Genomic DNA, 18,144 nt, shown 5'->3' with positions numbered 1-18,144 from the left:
GTGGAGTGGCTGGTGGTTTCTAACTGCCAGCCTTTTGGTTAGCAGTCCAGCACTTTAACACTACACCTCTGGGGCTCCTTGAGGGTAAGAGAAGACGGATATAAGCTGAAGGCTGTTGCTGCCAAATCCGCCTCCTGGGTTCCCCTATAGGGACAGCACCGGCTGTCTCTCTTCCTCGTCCCGCCAGCTGTAGTGCAGGGCCTAGCCTACCTCTCAGGAGCTTGCGCGCCCTTGTCTGTGTCCCCAGTCCTCAGGGTACAGACCCAACACCCCCCACCTCAGGGGGAGGAGAAATCCTGGCCTCCTGTCCAAGGCCTGCTTCAGCTTCTGCTCCAGAAGGGTTAATGGTGGAAATATTTGTTATCTTTGGGGGAGAACCTCATCCCCACTGTGAGCCTGGTCAACTCCCCTAGCCCAGCCCAGCCCATCGCAACACATGACTGTGTGTATCCAAGGTCAGGCTGGCTCCACCCCTAGACCCTGACAGCCCAGTCCAGCATTCATTGCAAAACCCAGGCAGCTTCTCTCCAGTGGTTCAGGAAAGGTCAGATTAGCCCTCCCTTAGCCATCTTCCTGTAGGCAAATGTTGGAATCTCACACACACACACACACACACACACACACACACACACACACACACACACACATGGTTTCTCTGCACAAACAAAAAACCAAACCCGTTGCCCTCGAGTCATTTCTGACTCATGGCGTCCACATGTGTGTCATAGTAGAACTGTGCTCCATGAAGTTTTCAATGGCTGTGATCTTTTGGAAGTAGATCTCCAGGCTTTTCTTCCAAGGCGCCATAGAGCTGTCCAAAATCCAGATTAGTAAAAAGCTTTTTCTCTGTAACTAACAGACCTAGTTTATACAGCTGAACAGAATACTGACCACCTTAGTCTGAAGCAACTGCTTCCCCAAGAACAATGGGAGGCTCTCACTTCACCCCTGCTTAATCAAGGGGGCCCACCGAGGTGGCCTTCCTAAAACAAGGGGAGGGTCTTCCTCAAGCAAATTCCCTCTTCTGCCCTAGGATGCCAACAAAACAAAGCAAGACAAAAAACCTTCTGTTTTCCAGTTTCAGCGGTTTTAAGATGCATTCTCCACCTGGTCCCCCATGACATGATTATTTTATTAAAACAAATCTTTGATAATTGGGAAGGTTAAAAACGATACCTCAATTCAATTTAATTTGCATTTCTATTATGCCTAGAGGAGGTGAACTGTTTTGGATGTATGTATTGGCCCACTTGCATCACTGCCTATGTGAATTGTCTGTTTTACCATGAACCTGTATTTCTGCGTGCTAACATGTTGGAAATATTGTCCCAGGTTTTTCCTTTTAACTTAATTCATTTTTTGACATACTAAAAATTTACATTTTTACATAGCCATATCTCTCAATATTTTCCTTTATGGTTTCTGCCTTCAATGTTAGGCTGTGAAAGGCCTTCCCTACCCCAAACTCATGTAAATATTAATTTAGATGATGATCTTTTCTCCATTTGGACTTTTAATGCAGTATGAGGGATCCGACTTCTATCATTTCCAAATGCATAGCTATTTCCTATTAAAATAATTTATTGAATAATCTCTTTTTCCTTCCACTGCTTTGAAAAGCTACCTTTCTCCATTTTGTAAATCTTACAGGCCGGTTTCTTTGTTTTTAAAATCCTATTCTTACAGGGGAAAACCCTGATGGTGTAGTGATTAAGTGCTACAGCTGCTATCCAAAAGGCTGGCAGTTCAAATCCACCGGGCTCTCCTTGGAAACTCTATGGGACAGTTCTACTCTGTCCTATGGGGTCACCATGAGTCTGAAACTACTCAACGGCAATGGGCTTGGGCTTGACCTCATAGGGATGCTATGAGGATGAAATGAAGTCACACTTCAAAGCCATTTGCACAGAACACACAGTGTAGGTTCTCTTCCCTTCCCCTTCTCAGACCCGTCTCTCCCTCTTCGTGCCATATGTTTCTACCATTTGACCTTGGGATGCTGGGAACAGCTTCAGACACACAGAAGGTTCTTGCTGAGGCATCACCATTAGGCCTCCAAACTGCTTTTTGGCCTGTTATCTCCTCAACCAAGGTGCCCTTGTTCACCAGGGCTCTGACAGATAGGAAGAGGGATAATCACAGTGCTGGGGAAGCACAAACCTTAAAAACCAGTTGCCATTGAGTCCATCGTGACTCATGGCGCCCCATGTGTGTCAGACGAGAACTGCACTCCATAGGGTTTAAAAAAAAAATTACTTGTTTTGTTGTCACCCACCTTTTCTGAGTAGTTCCTCCCTCATTAACACAAACTCCCTGCCCCTTAAGGTTCCTGCCTAATCTTTTGAGTTGCTGTTGTCAATTTGATCCCGTATAGATAGATCTTAAAAGACCATAATGCTCAAGGCAGACATTCTTTACCAATTAAGCTAAACTATTGTTTGGTTTTTAGAAGACTTCAGGGGATGTTTTTGGTTTAAGGTTTAAAGATTATTTTAGGACAATATTTTGGGGGGGTTTATCCAACCTCCATGGCTCCAGAATGTTTGGATCCCAGCTCCTTAGAGTTTTTAATAGCAGATTTTTCAGAAGCAGATTGCCACGCTTTCTTCTGAGGCATCTCTAGGTGAACTCAAACCGCCAGCCTTTTGGTTAGCAGCCAGTCACATTAACCATTTGCACCGCCGAGGAAAGAACAAGGAGGGGGCAATTAATTCTGTCAAGGGAACCTGGGAAGACTTCACAGAGGAGGTGACTTTTGAGCTGGGTCTTGGAGGGGACAGTAATTGGGCAGGCAGAGAAGGGGGAAAGGGCATCCCAGGCAAAGGGAACAACATGCTCAAACCCAGGGAGTGGTTGGACAATGGTAAGAAGACTAGTGTGGAGGGAGGGTGGGAGGCTGGGGATGGACACATCAGGGAAAGGTGTGGGCACAGGAAGGGATTGGACTTTCTCTTGTAAGGTTAGAGATTCATTTAAGCAGAGGAATCACAGGATCTTATTTAGGTTTTAGGAGGATCATGCTGGGCCAGACTGGAGCAGGGAGAGCAGTATCAAGAGGCTGCTGAGCTGACCCTGATAAGAAGGGGCAGGGCCTGGATCAAGGTGGTAGCCATGACGATGAAAGGAAATGGGCAGTCTTAAAAAATATCCAGAGGTAAAATAGAAAGCTGCTGGTAGTGGATTGGAAGGATTGGATAGGAAGTAGAGTTAACAAGATCTGGAGGTTGCTTGGATTTGCAAGAGGGACAAGTCTAGGATAATACCCAGGGGGAAACCCAGGGGGTGATGGTACCTTTCATTGAGATGGTGAACGCAGAGGACGGAGTATGTTTGGTGGGAAGATTATTCATTCATTCATTCAATTCTCAGCTAAGCACCTACTATACTATAGGACGTATAGAAAGACCCTCAATGAGATGGATTGACACAGTGGCTGCAACAATGGGCACAAGCATAACAGTGACTGTGAGGATGGCGCAGGACCGGGCAGTGTTTCATTCTGTAGTACATTCGGTCGCTGTGAGTCGGAACCAACTCAACGGCACCTAACAACAACAGCATACTATAGGCAGGAGCCCTGGTGGTGCAGTGGTTAAGCTTTTGGCTGCTAACCAAAGGTCCGCAGTTCGAATCCACCAGCCGCTCCTTGGAAACCCTATGGGGCAGTTCTGCTCTGTCCTATAGGGTCACTATGAGTCGGAATCCACTTGATGGCAACGGGTTTGGCTTTTTTACATGTCAGGAGGAGTCTTGGTGGCTCAGTAGTTAAGAGCTTGGCTACTAATCAAAAGGTCTGCAGTTCGAATCCACCAGCTGCTCCTTGGAAACCCTGTGGGGCAGCTCTACTCTGTCCTATAGGGTCGCTATGAGTCGGAATCGACTCGATGGCAACGGGTTTGGTTTTTGGTTTATGTGTCATGAAGAGGAGCCGTGTTGGTGCAGTGGTTACGTGCTCGGCTGTTAACCAAAACGTTGGCAGTTTGAACCCACCAGCTACTCTGAGGAAGAAAGATGTGGCAGTCTGCTTCTATAAAGATTTACAGCCTTGGAAACCCTACGGGCCAGTTCTGCTCTGTCGTATAGTTTTGCTGAGTTAGAATTGACTCGATGGCAATGAATTTTTGGTTTTATATGTTAGGATATGGAGTCTTTGGGTGGTGCAAATGGTTAAGCACTCAGCTATGAACCAGAAGGTTGTGGGTTTGAATCACCCAGAGGTGCCTCAGAAGAAAGGCCTGGTGATCTATTTCCAAAAGATCGTAGTCCTTAAAAATCCTATGGAGTGCAGTTTTACTCTGACACACGAAGTTGCCATAAGTCGGAATCGAATCGCTGGCAGCTGGTTTGGCTTTGGTATACATCAGGACCCGGAAACCAAACCCGTTGCTGTCAAGTCGATTCTCGCTCATAGCGACCGTATAGGATAGAGTAGATCTGCCCCACAGAGTTTCCAAGGAACAGCTGGTGGGTTTGAATTGCTAACCTTTTGGTTAGTAGCTGAGCTCTTAACCACTGCGCCACCGGGGCTCCACCTGGGTTCAATTCCTGGCCAATGCACCTCATGTGCAGCCACCACCTGTCTGTTAGTGGAGGCTTGTGTGTTGCTATGGTGCTGAACAGGTTTCAGCAGAGCTTCCAGACTAAGATGAACTAGGAAGAAAGGCCTGGTAATCTACTTCCTAAAATCAGTTAGTGAAAACCCTATGGATCACAACAGTACCATCACAACTGCTCCTGGGGATGACACAGGTCTAGGCAGTGTTGCATTCCACTGTGTATGGGGTCGCTATGACTTGGCAGCAGAACTGTTGTGCGTGGGGTTGCCATGAGTTGAGGCTGACTCAGTGGCAGCTACCAACAACTGTAACAGGAAATTTTGCATTTGGGATGGAACAGTGACAAAATTCCTGCCTTCATGGGACTTCTATTCAATGACAAGAGACAGACAATAAAGAAATAAACAAGCAAATATGTGTCAGATGGTGACAAGTGCTATGGAAGAAAATAAAGTGGGGGTGAGGGCTGCATTTTAAAAAGGCACGACCAGGGACAGCCCCATAGACAAACTGTCGTTTGACCAGAGACCTGGAGGAAGTAAAGGATGAAGCCAAGCAGTGATCTGGGGGCAGAGTGTTCCAGGCAGAGGAAACAGCAAGAACAAAGGCCCTGAGGCAGCAACATACTAGAACGGCAAGGAGGTGAGTGAGGCTGAAGCAAGGGGGAGAAAAGTGGCAGGGCATGGGATGGCAGAGGTGGCAGGGACGATCCTGTGGGGCCTTGTAGGCCATTGTAAGAACACTGGCTTTTATGCTGAGAGACATGGGAAAACTTTCTGAAGAGATTTGAGCAGAGGAGGGTCGTGAGCTGACCTGTATTTTAACAGCTTAGCGGGTGAGACTTCCTTGGTTTGGATCCCAAATCCACAACTTCCTGGCTGGGACACCGAGGCTCCCTGATGCTGCAGCCCAATGGATGTAACTTTTGAAAAGCCTACAGACTTTTGAAAATGTTTGAGCAAAAAGACTTTTCGTTTCGTCTTCCGGCTCTCAAAAAACTTTAAATCATTATTTCTAGGACACATAATTGGGACAGAGCTTGGGAAGACACCAGAGGACAGAAAGGTAACTGAAGCCGAATGCTTTGCAGATCTAGAAACATGCAGAGCTGGGGGAATTTCACATTAAAAAAAAACAGGCTTTAAGGATATAAAAGTTACTGAAAACGTATAAAAATAATTTAACGAAAGGCTGCAAAGTGGATAAGAGCATGGGTTTTGAAGCTGGACACACTGTGGGCCAATTTAGGCTCCGCCACCATGTGAGCCCAGCTGTACGCTCCTCCTCTGGCCCAGCTCCTCATCTGTGAAATGGGATGAGCACAAGGCCCTATCACAGGTGGTTGAAAGACGTGAAATAAACGATCCTACAAAGTGCTAGCATAGCTCTGGCCCACAGCCGAATGCAGGTATCTAATTGACAAGGAGATTATTAAAAAAGAAAAGCAAAATGACTCAGAATAGAATAAAGGCGAAACAGAGGGGGCTGGAATCAGTATTCTGAGCAGGACCAAGTGATGAGTGTGCACAAGGGGGCCCCACTCTCAGGAGGAGCCTCACACTACTTTGATGTTCTGCTGTGGCCAACTTGAAATTCTTGAGTAATTTTATTTTGTTTGTTTTATAGACAAAACAATACAATTGTAAGTGAAGTCTCATGGGAGGATGATGCATGTGAGTGGCCGTTTAGCTGGCTGTGGTGCCAGCTAATGGAGCCCTGGTGGCACAGTGGTTAAAGCGCTCCACTGCTAACCAATAGGTTGGCGGTTCGAACCTACCAGCCACTCCGTGGGAGAAAGATGTGGCAGTCTGCTTCTGTAAAGATTTATAGCCTTGGAAACTCTATGGGACAGTCCTATAGGGTCACTGTGAGTTGGAATCAACTCGATGGCAACGAGTTTGGTTTTTTGGTTTATATACAAAGAAATTGTGTTGTTGTGTAAGTGAAATCCCATGGGACAATGAAGCATGTACAGAGGAGATATGCCAGGCAGCACTGAGTAGGCTCAGGCCGGGAGGCATGGTGAGCAGTGGCAGCATGGGTGCTGAGCAGTTGACCTTATCACCTGGGACAGTCCAGGGTGCTGTGGGGCTGCAAAGGGGTGGTCAGGCCAGGATCTGGGCCCAGATTGGCAGTGGTGACAGTGGCAGCAGCAAGCAACAGAAGCAGCAGTGGTGCTGGCAGCAGCTAGGGCTCTGGGAGACAGAAGGGACTCCACATGGGGCAGTGATGGGGCTTTGACGGGATGTTGGCTTGCCCGTCCACCCTCAGAGCTCGTCCCTGCAGCTGCTGCACAAATACTAAGCCTTCAGCCAAAGTGTCAGGACAGGAGCTGCCAGCACTCAGGCAGTTAGCTTTGTCAGTGAAGTATTACAAAAGCATACACATAGATGTTGCAACAGAGCAAGGCTATTAGAATTCTTTAAAGAGTTTAGAATCTCTGGTCTTGAAAATTGCTGCAACATTGCAAAGAAAATATCCACAGGCTTAGAGAGAGAAATGAAATTTGAAGACATCATACTCTACAGATAAGATTAATATTTTCGTGTGAAGCTTCATTATTAACAAGGATGACAAATTTTAAAATTAATTTTTCCTTGTAATTGAAGATTCAGGGATAAAATGCATAAACAGGTGCTTTGAATTATATGCAAATTATGAAGCCACTTTCGGTTTCTTGTACGACCACCACAAGGTAGAGGGAATATCAGAGAAAACGTTAAAATGTCATTGTATACACTTACGTTTAACATTAAATTCAGACTTAAAAAAACTGACTTGTACGAAGTTAAATCTTTTTAGAAAAAACGTTCCACAAGAATCATCAGCTCTAGATGTGCTATAACATGTATTTGGAAATCATTTATCAGAAATTTCTCCATATGTTGTGACAACCTATAAAATATGCTTAACAGCTCCAGTAACAGTTGCATCAGCAGAAAGATCCTTTCAAAATTAAAAATTATCCAAAAAAATTAGTTGCGATTTTGCATTGGCTGACCCGGGTAGGTGGCTTGACCTGGGGTTGGGACCCGGAGGCCACTGCATCATAGGTGTCTGTTTCCCTTGTGGTGGGCAGCAGCCACAGGTTTGGGAGCTCTAGGCTGGTGGGTGGGCTCTTTTGATTGCAAGGAATTGCAGCCAATCCCTCTGCCCCATCCCGGAGGGAAGTAACCTGATTGGCTTAGTCATCAGGGCCCCCCCCCCCCGCCCCGCAAGATACAGTGAATCCACCAGCCTATAGAGGGCCAGCTTTTGGATCAGGTGTTCACCTCTGTCCAATCTGAGGCCTAGTGGCCCTTCCCTGGGCGGGGACTAGGGCAGGACTTTCAGACTGATTGGGTGTGGACGAGCAAGCACCGTGACTGACAGGTCCATACAGAGGCCTGAGCTCAAGCGTTCGTGTACCTGAGTCATTCTTAAGCCTATCTCACCCCCTTCATTCAGTCGATCAGCAAATCCAGTTGGCTTTCTTCAAATATATCTTGGCTCTGTCCACTCTTCCATTGCCATGGTGACCATCCTGTCTGAGCAATGGGCAACAGCCTCTTAACTGCCATGTGGTCCACCAGTAGTCTATTTGAAGCACGTGCCATGATGGCACCCCCCCCTTCAGTGGTTTCCCATATCACTTAGAATGAACCCAAACTCCTTGCAGGGTGTGACCAGAGTATCCTCTGGCCTGTTCCTCATTCTCCTCTCCCCCTATACCTCCATCACCCTTTGCCACTCCCAAGCTTATCACTGTCCGGGAACTTCTGCCAGTTCCTCTCTAGAACGTTCACCAGCGCACTTTGCCACTCCCAAGCTCCTCACTGTCCGGGAACCTCTGAGTTCCGGTTCCTCTCTAGAAGGTTCACCAGCGCACCGCTTGCCGCCTAACCCGTTTGATCCGAGGGCTGGCAGGCTCTGAGCCCGTGGCCTAAATCCTATCTTCTGACATTCTCTCTTGCCCCACCCCAGCCCTTATTACAACTTCTATTTTTACTTGTATGTTTGTTTAAGATCCACCTCCCTGGATAGGCGAGGGTAGGGACTGTGTCCATCTTGTTCGATGTTGAATTTCTGGGACTTAGCAGTGTCTGGCATTTAAAGGCTCTGGATAAATACTACGTCAGCCCAGAGTTACAAACTAAGAACAGGTCCTGTACACTTACGTATGTATGAGCATGGATATGGCCTGGAAGGAAACAGGCCAAGCTCCTAATCCTGGTTACCTCTGGGGATTGAGGAAGGGGCCAGGCCAGGGAATGGTCATGGTGTCAGTATGTGTGCTGGGGGCTTTGGCTTCAAATGTAATGATTTTATTTTCTAAAAAAGTGTTTTTATAGGTCTTTTTGGTGTAATTAAAAACTTACTAAACAATAACAAGCAAATGAAATATGGTCCAGGTCAGGGAAGACATTGGGGATGGACAATTCCAAGCCACACTCACAAAGAAAAGAGACACACCAGGACACACCTGCAATCCCCCAGTGGGTTTTGAGGGTCTTCACTTTATTAGTATGTCACCAGAAGTCACCACCTTCACTTGGTTCACCACAAATGGATGGATGTCATGGACGAGGGTGCCACGGGGCCACTGGATTCACTCTTGAGAGACTGCATTAGGCGGTGGGGGAGTCTAGAGTAGGGGTCTGGGTGGGACCGCCCTTCACCGCACACACACAGAGATATATTTGTGGAGACTTATATTATACATCTTATATATATAGAAAATATATATATTTATACTATACACAGGCAGTAACGCTGCAGGAAGGGCCGGGGCACCCAGATAAGGGCTATGGACACCCGGGGATGGGGTGTCAGTCAGCGGCAGCGTTGGGAGATGGCTGGACCAGTCCAACCTCCCATAAACTCCTGGAAGGGGTGTGCCCCCTTCGTGCTCCTTGGAGAATCAAAGGGGTCTTGGATTAAGGTTGGGAGGGTCCCCAAGGAGTAACAAGTCAGGGCTCTTTTTACATGGGGGAAGGTTGGAGCCCCCAAGTCTTTGAAGATCAAGAATCACCAGGGAAGCATGGAGTGGGGAACCAATACTGGTCCCCTGGGAATTAGTCTCTCAATGGTTACACCCCCAGCAGAGCTGAACAAGGGGCTACACTGTGAGTGAGAAGAGTGTCAACCTGGAAGGCAGGAGACCTGGTTCCCAACCCCCCAGCTCTGTACTGTGACCTTGGACAAGTCATTGTCCTGCACCCAGACTCCATAGTCCCTAAGGGTCCTTTCTGTGTGGAACCCGGGTGTCCCGGGCCCTCTCTTGTGCTTGGTGGGGGGATGGAGGGGGAAGAGACCCAAACTCTGCAGGGCCAGGGTGCAGGGGTGCTTCTCCAGGGAAAGGCTTGGGAGCAAGAGATTGGCAGAACGGGCAGTGGGAGGAAAGAGGGGGTACCGCTGCCCATGAGCGTAGGCTCTGAGCTTGAGGTTCCGGGGAGTGTCCTCCATTAACCTCCCAGAAGAGCAGTCAGGAGCCCTGGATCTCATCCAAACCCTGCCCCCACCTGCTGCACTGCGCTGCGTGCCCTCAGACATCTCTTGCCCTCTCTGTGTGCTTTTATCTCCACCACAACCCTGCCAGTGCCCAGCCCGACGGTGGGAGCATGTGGGGACGGCATCTGGGCTGTACCCCAAGAAGACTGGGGGACGCTTATGACTTGGTGCCAGTCCACTCCTTGCAGGGGGGAGATCTTATAGCCTTTTCCAGTCTGGGGGGGGGCGGAGCAGGAGGGTCTGTAATAAACACTCAGGGACTGGGTGAAGCTTAACGGGTACCCTGCCCTATGGCCCCATTACATCATTACCCCATTACACAGGAGAAGCAACTGAGGCCTGCAGAAGGCGTGATCCGCAAGCAGCTGGTTGGTGCCCCAGAAGCAGCAGGTGGGCAGCACCCTGGGGTCTCCTCATGCCCATGGGCAGGGGAGGCTTGTGGTGGGGAATGAGCAAGGGGGCTTGCACAGCCTCCTGCAGGTGGGCACAGACCCGCACCCTGCCAGCAACATTCACGCCCACTCACACCCTCAGCGGCTTCAGAAACCTCTGGTCTGGTTCAGACTCCACTGCTGAGGCTGGCAGCACCCAGTCCCATCTGGGTCCCCTTGGGCCACCGGGAGACGGAGAACCATGGACAGAGCTCCTTCCCCAGACTTAGGAAACGGAAGTCAGAAACAACCAGAGGTCACTTGGCTGTCTGAGGCCCTGTACTGTCCCTGCTGTCCTCGGGCCTCGAACAGACCTGAGTTCAGACACATGCTCCACCACTAACTCACGCTCCCTCGGCTTCAGCTTCCCCTCCTGTGAAATGGGGATGCAATGCTACTTCTCTGCCCAGGATGTCCCTTCTTCCCTCAGTGCTGCGTTAACTCCTGCCCATCCCTAGGGCTGTCCTCAAGGGAGCTCGGCCCCGCAGTGCACCTGGACAGCATGTACACCTACAATGGACTGTTGTACAGTTGTTTAGCGCTCATCTTCCCTCACAGACTCCATGAGGGCAGAGACCATGCCCAGCACCCAGCACCCAGCACAGGTGCCCGATAACGGTCTCCTGAATGAATGAGCAGGTGAGTATTACCTGCCTCTCTGGGTTCTTGTGAAGGGAGGATAGGGGGATGGTGGTGGAAATAGCCAGCACCATGCCCAACCCACAATCCCTTGTGATCTCCTCACAGGTCTCAATCAGCAGCCCCAAGCGCTCTGGAGACAGGTGTGGATACTGGGCAGACAGGAGGATGGGCCCCAGGCCTCTCCCAGGCCTGGCCACACTGCTCCCTCACGCCCCTCTGCACCTGTTCCAGGTCTCCCCGTCCCCTAAGGCTCAGTTAAGTGCCCACCTGTGCAAGAATCCCTGCCTGCCCCCGCGGGCCCCCACAGTCCTCTTTGTGCCCTTGGGGACTCCTGCTGCCTTCTCCCCTGCATCCACGGCCTCCCCCAAGGCTACTATGTACAGGAGCTCCCACCTATGTCATCCCAGGGGCCACGTATCCCCACAGCAGCAGCTTGCAGCTGGGGACACAGAGGCCTGTGCTGGCCTGGCTGGTCCAAAGCCCCAGTGCTCTGCACTCTGCCCCCACCAGGAGCCAGCCCCCAGAAGTAACAACGTTCCAGAGCAGGTTCTGTTTCCTGGGAGGTCACAAAGGTGGGGAACTGGGTCACCTGCTGGAGGGCTGGGCGTCACTCGCGGTGCTCTTGGGCCAGCCCCTCCCTCCTCCTGGGCCTCCTCAGCCATCCAGGCCCTGTACTCAGAACGCCAGCCCAGATGCAGGGACAGTGCTCAGCCCTTCAAAGGCCGCAAAGTGGCGGGGGGGGGGGGTCCCCTGAGCTCCTGGGAACGAGCTTCCCATGGGACATGCAGAGCAAGGAGCAACACACAGGAAAAGGAAGGAGCCAAGGGGGGACTCTCAGTTCCACCACCTTGGGAGGAAGGCCAAGGGCCGGGAGGGGCCACTGGGGATGTGGGAAGGGGGCCCGGAGGCAAGGCTGCCCCAGCTGGGGCGGGACAGGTCCTTGCTTGCAGCAGTCAGCAGTCAGGGTGTCTTACGGGGCTGAGGCCCCTGAGGCCTTCCAAAATGACGTTACATGGAGCAGCGCAGCCCCAGACTTGGGGTGGGGAGGACAGGCAGAGCAGGGGCTGTGCAGTCTTGGCCCTCACTGGCTGCCTGAGTGACCCCAGGCGAGTGACCCTGACTTCCCCGGGCCTCAGTTTCCTCCCCTATCATAGACTAGGGAAGCCCCTAACTCTCCTAGCAGGACTGCTGAGAATCGAGAAGGCTCTGCAGGTGACAGCCCGTGTCCCGTGGGTATTCGCACTTGCCCTGCAACATAGCCAAACCGTCCCAGCACACCCCTCTAGCTCTCCCAGGTCTGTCATTCGCCTCGTTCTCATCTCTGGTGCCCATGGCACCTCCTCCTCATCTTCCCCCATCTGGGACCACTTCTGCCTCCTTCATCACCTGTGTACCAAGCACAGGCCTGACACAGTAGGTGCTCACTGAATGCTCAGTGATGCAATGAATGAATGCAAGCACCCCTAGTCACCACCCTCCAAGCCCCTGCTGGGCACATGCCCTTGGACATACTTGTACACACACAGACACCTCCCCAACACCTTGCTGCCTGCACCCCACCCTGAGCCCCGCTGGAACTCAGTGTGACAACTCCGAGGCTAAGGAGGCACTGGGCAGGGCGGCCTGGGCGGGAGCAGGGAGCTGGCTGTGGAGGGAGGGGCTTGGGGTAGGTGGGGCAGGGGCAGGCAGGGGCAGGCGGTCACTGAGGCTCAGTAGCCCTGTGACTGGTAGCCCTGGGGCTCGGTGTCGAAGGCGTTGGCTGGCTGCTGGTAGGTGCCGCCCATGCCGGCAGGGTCTGGCCCAGCGCTGGGCTCCACGTAGGGGGCGTAAGGCATGCTGGAGTCCTGGCTGGGGTCCATGTAGTCCTGGGAGAAGAGGGCTGAGTCGGCGCCAATCTGGTACCGCTGGAAGGCCAGCACAGCCTGGCCCACCTGGGGAAGGGCCGGCAGGGACAAGGACAGGCGGGTGGGGATGGTTAGGGGAGAGACAGACAAGAATACTGGGTTAGTGACAGTTCACAGGACAGAGGCAATACAGGGTTAAAGATCCTCAAAGAACCAAGCTGGACCAAGGACAAAGAAGGCCATCCTTGCAACACTCGCCAGGGGACCAGACACACTGACCAGCCAGAAAGAGCCTCAGCAGTCACCCTCCAATGCCCCCCAATCCCAGTGGTCACTATGCGCCACCAAAAAGTCTAGACCCTCCACTGTGGAGTCTTAAAATGGCCCAAAGGCCTGCAGTATCCTTCTCAAGCTGTGTTCTCAGGGGTGTTACGCAGAATGGAGAAAAAGAATTTCTCGGTGGGACACAGAACTGTTCGCATCTCCTAAAAGCCATTCTTCTCTGCCTCTCTTGCAGCCAGGCATGGTCATGTGACTAAGCTCTGGCCAATGGGGCACCCATGTTCTTCATTTCATCCTCCAACCTGATGCCTGGAATGCGGCTGTGATGGCTGGAGCTCTAGTTGCCACACTGGACCACGAAGACACAGGCCAAATTGTAGAGATGGAAGAGGCCTGTGTCACTGAAGACTTCTGGAGCCGCTAGGTCAGCCCTGGGCTGCCTCGCCAGACCAAGGCCTCGTTTAAGTCACCGTGATTTGGAATTTCCATCACTTGTGACTAAATCTAATTCTAACCAAAACACTTGGTCAAAGAAGTTTGGGAAGTTGAGTTAAACAGAGTGAAATAGTTTGCAGAACCACCGGACTTGTCAGAGCCTTGGCTACTTAGTGCATGCTGGGAATCTCCAAAGGGGGAAACTATGGCAAGCACCATTAGCCAACCTTCTCCAACCACAGACACCATTGTTTCATGGAACTCAGTTTGGGAAAGACTTGTCTCTAGCATCCATGCATAATTAGGAAATTCTTTTTTGATAAAAGCAATTACATTGTTATTGAGGACAATGGCACTGACCACACTGAGCTAGGGAGCAAGTGACCTTCGTCAATAAGAATCATTACAGAGTTTATAGGTTCACAATCACAGCCTTCCCCAGGAAGCATTCCAGCCCAATGAAACCCGCCTGTGATGGGAAAATGCTGATGCCCTACCCACCCCGTTTTGGGGCTGGGGAGACTGAGGCCTAGAGGGTGGGACCCACGGCAGTCTGTGCCAGAGTCCAGACCTGGATGTGGGGGTCCTGCCCCCACTGATCAATCTCCTGACAAGGCACCAAGTTAATCAGGAACCCCCAAGGGTCACCTGATAAAAGCTATGGAGAGAAGAGTGCTTGGTGTTTCATTCCAGAAAGTTCCAGAAGCCCAGTGACTAGGCATTAGTTTTTTATTTGTGCTGATTTAAGAAAGTGCTGAGGGGCAGCCCTTTCTGGGAAGTGGCTATTTAAAGCCAAGTGTTGGAGCCTGGGAAAAGCAGACCAGGCCTGAAGAAGTCGGGCTGCAGGAAATTAGTGCAGCCCCCTTGGGTTTTTCCGCTATGTTGGTATGAGGGAAACCCTGGTGGTGTAGTGGTTAAGAGTTTGGCTGCTAACCAAAAGGTCGGCAGTTCGAATCTACCAGGTACTCCTTGGAAACCCTATGGGGCAGTTCTACCTTGTCCTATAGGGCCGCTGTGAGTCAGAATCGACTCGACGGCAACGAGTTTGGTGTTTTTGGTTGGTATGAGGTCCTGGCTGGTGAGGGCTCAGATACTGGAGCCTTGAGAAGCAGGGGAGGCAGTGAGCTCCCCTGGGCAGAGGCCACGTCTTAGGCACCCTGAGCCATTGGCAAGCCCACAAGGGCAGTTAGGGAATGAATGAAAGGTCTGCAGACTCACTTTTCCCAGAGCTCCCTGGCTTCATTGTCCAGGCTGCTTTCCTGCAGGAGGCAGACCTCTGTGGACCCTGCCAGGGAAAGGCCTCTGGCTACCGGCACCTAGTGCTGTCCTTGTGGTCACTCCTCAGCCCCCGCTAAGTCAAGGCCCACCTTGGCCAACTAGCTCAAGGGGCCACCAGACAGGAGGAAAAGAGGGACATGAGCCCCTGCTGGGCTGCAGTGCCAAGGGGAGGCTGGGTGTTCTGCTCAGAGCCCAGGGATCTGGTGGGTCCCTGCTCCTGCTACCCACAGAGCAGGTATACTCTCTGCAGCATCTCCACTGTGCAGCAAGCAGTCTGTGCTTGTATGCTTCCAGTGCTGGGAAGCTCACTGCCTGTGTGCTCAGCCCCTAGCAAGGCTGAGGAGTTGCTTTGGGGGCCTGTTTCTGCTCCACTACCTCCTCGACTCCTGCAGAGAGCAGAGGTATGCATAGGTTCCTGCTCAGGCAGCTGAGGGTCCCAAGGAGGGGACCTGTGTAGAATTGGGGGCCAGAGGCCTCTGGAAGAGCAAAGATTCCCCACATGAGAATCATCCCCAAAGTAGAGGTTATATAGCTACCCCTGACTCCCCAGAGAGAATGAATAAATGAATGAATGAACAAAAGAGCTTACATTTATTGAGCATTCCTGTGCCAAACCCTGTGCCGGGCTTTGTTTCATCCTCACCGTCATCACCATTATCACCCCCTACAGGATGTGGACTGAGGCTCAGAGAGGTGCAGAGGTTTGCCCAGGGTCACACAGCACACAAGAGCAGAGCAGGCTGGGGCCCTCTGACTTCCTAGGCCAGGCTTCCCTTGGCAGCCAGTCTCCACGGGGACTGTGAAGACCATCCTTCATGCCACGGCCACGGGATGGGTCGTCAGTGTCCATATCTCAGCCCCTCGGACCTTCAATACCCCTGGCAGCCCGTGTGTGGAGCCACCTCCGACCCCTTAACAGCCCATGGGCTCCTGGGCCGTGGACCCCGTCTGATTCACCACTAGGCACAAGCCAGCTGCTCAATAAATGTTTACTGAGTGAACGAACACACTAAGAACACACAAAGGAGGTGATGAATGAGTGAGTGAGTGGTCAGTATGACCCGGCTCCTCAAGCCGGCCCTCCAGCCCTGGCGTCCTGGCTGTTTGGCCCTCTGGGGGTAAATGCATTCCAGGCACTAGGCTGCCCCTGCAACCTGGCCACGAGGCGTGACACAGGGCTCCTGCTCCTACAAGCCCAGAGGCCTACGGCTGTGCCGAGGTGGGGAACAGCGTGTTGTACTCCTCCTGGAAGGTAAGGTCCTTGAATCTCCGCACGGCGAGGGCTGCGGTCAGGCTCTGCCAGGAGAGAGTGGAGGTGAGGCCAGCAGAGGTGCCAGTAGGAGGCTGGCTTCAGCAGGTGGGGCAGGGGCCTGTCAGTCAAGGACCTTCAGGCTCACTCCTGGAAATGCTGGTGTCTAATCATCCACCAGCCTCCGTGAGCCTCCCTGCCCTCATCTCAGTGTGCACAGCTCCCAAACTCCTCCCTGTAGGGCTGGGTGGTCCCCACTCCGGGCACCTTCTCTGGCCTGAGACCCCCTGGAGTCATCTGGTTTTTCCTACCCAGCCTTGAGGGCATCAGGGGCTAAAGTGATCACAGCTGGCCTGCCAGGGACTGAACCACAGGCCCCTCTATACTTTAGCTCCCAATATGGAAGCGGGGGACACCAAGGAAAATGGATATACAGGGAGCCTTGAAGAGGAAGAAGTCACCCCAGGGTGGGCTCAGGAGGATAGGGGAGCAGGGAGAGCTGGCTGTATCGCAGCTTCATGGAGGGCCGAGGCCCCCTCCTTGTAGAAGGCTGGGCCAAGGACCAAGGGATGTCCTTGCGGGAAGGGAGGGCCTGGAATTGAGTGACCCCAGATCTCTGCAGGCCAGAGTTTGGGCGAGAAGAAGAAAGACAAGGAGATTGGCTAGAACCAGTGAGAGGGAGGGGCCAGCCTTGCAGTCAGGCTGCAGGCCCTCACATTACTGTTTTTAACTTGAATAAATGGCCAATGTGTAAAGATCAGACTTCACCTAACAATTCAGATTTCTGGCTTCTCTGGCCATGGGGGTCCCCATTCCTGCGGGCACCAGGAGCCAAGCAAAGGGTGCCCTTTTTGGACGGGCAAGCCCATGCCACTGGCCTGCCTCACCCATCCTCACATCCTGCCTGGCCCTGTGGGCATCTGAGTTTATGACCCCCTGCATACATACCCAAATCGAAGCCCCCAATTTACAGATGGGAATATTGAGGCCTGGAGAATTAGGGGCAGCCCAGGATGTGGTCCAGGTTTCCTGACTCCAGGCCCGGGCTCCTTCCCAGCCTGGAATCTTTGAAGGCCTCAGCTTCCTGTCTAGGCCTCAGCTTTCTTGTCTGTAAAAGGGGATAATAAATACCAACCACCCAGAGTGGTTGAGGGCGTCCATGGCCCACAGGAAGGCTGCTTTGTACCAAAGTGAGGGTCTGCTGTCACCAAGCGACTGCCCTCGATGGCCATGGCAGTGGTCTCCTTCCCCAGGGAGGAAGCACTGCGCTGCCCATTGCAGAAGCAAGTAGACTGAGAAAGGTGCAAGGGCAAACAGATGCCAATCCTTGCTATGCTGAAAGGCCACCGGCCCAGGGGGCTCGACTAGGAGCAGATGAGTGTGGCTCGGTGGGTGGCTGCACTCACCCAAGTGAAGATGGAGAAGAAGGAGAAGGTGATGGCCGCCCGGGCCGCGTCAGTCCCTTCGTTCAGCGGGTTGTCCTTGGGCTTGGAGACCTGCCACTGGTTGGCCAGGAAGCAGAAGCCCACGAACCAGAGGAAGGCCCAGAAGGCTGGGGGCGTCCGCAGGACCACATGTACATGCAGAGAGGGGGTGAGCAGGGAGAGAAGGGGGGGCCGAGGAACGAGACGTTCAGAGTGGTCTCCCACGTTACCCCACCCCCAAAAGAAGAGGTCAAAGGTTGGGGGGGAAGGAGGAACAAAGGGAAGGGGCAGTGAGAACCAAGAAATGAGTGAGGTGCAGAGTGGGGAGACCACAGGGAGAAGACGGATGAGGGCCAGGGAGGGCAGGCAGTGAGCAGGGAGGAAGGAGGGAGACACAGGGTATGAGAGAGAGAGAGAAGTCAGTCAGCTGAGGCCAGCTTTCGTCTCCCAGCAAACCCTGACTTGGTCCCCCTGTCCAGGCCCAGGGCCCACAGCTCTCCAGGGAGGAGCTCC

The 18,144-nt window shown here is 52.2% G+C and overlaps 1 protein-coding gene across 1 annotated transcript in view; it reads right to left on the bottom strand.

The window, feature by feature from the left end:
- Positions 1-12,489: 12,489 nt before the first annotated feature.
- SYNGR1 (synaptogyrin 1) overlaps positions 12,490-18,144 on the bottom strand; it is a 46,579-nt gene continuing 40,924 nt past the window's right edge. Inside the window, exons 5-6 of the mRNA XM_023728917.1 lie at positions 17,614-17,759; positions 12,490-13,050 (exon numbers count right to left, since the gene is read on the bottom strand). Coding sequence (XP_023584685.1) covers positions 12,829-13,050; positions 17,614-17,759 — 368 coding nt within the window. The 3' untranslated portion in view covers positions 12,490-12,828. The remainder of the gene's footprint in view (positions 13,051-17,613; positions 17,760-18,144) is intronic.

This window comes from Trichechus manatus, unplaced genomic scaffold (genome assembly GCF_000243295.1).
Source record: "Trichechus manatus latirostris isolate Lorelei unplaced genomic scaffold, TriManLat1.0 scaffold00027, whole genome shotgun sequence".
NCBI lineage: Eukaryota > Metazoa > Chordata > Mammalia > Sirenia > Trichechidae > Trichechus > Trichechus manatus.
This window is presented reverse-complemented; position numbering and strand designations above follow the sequence as displayed.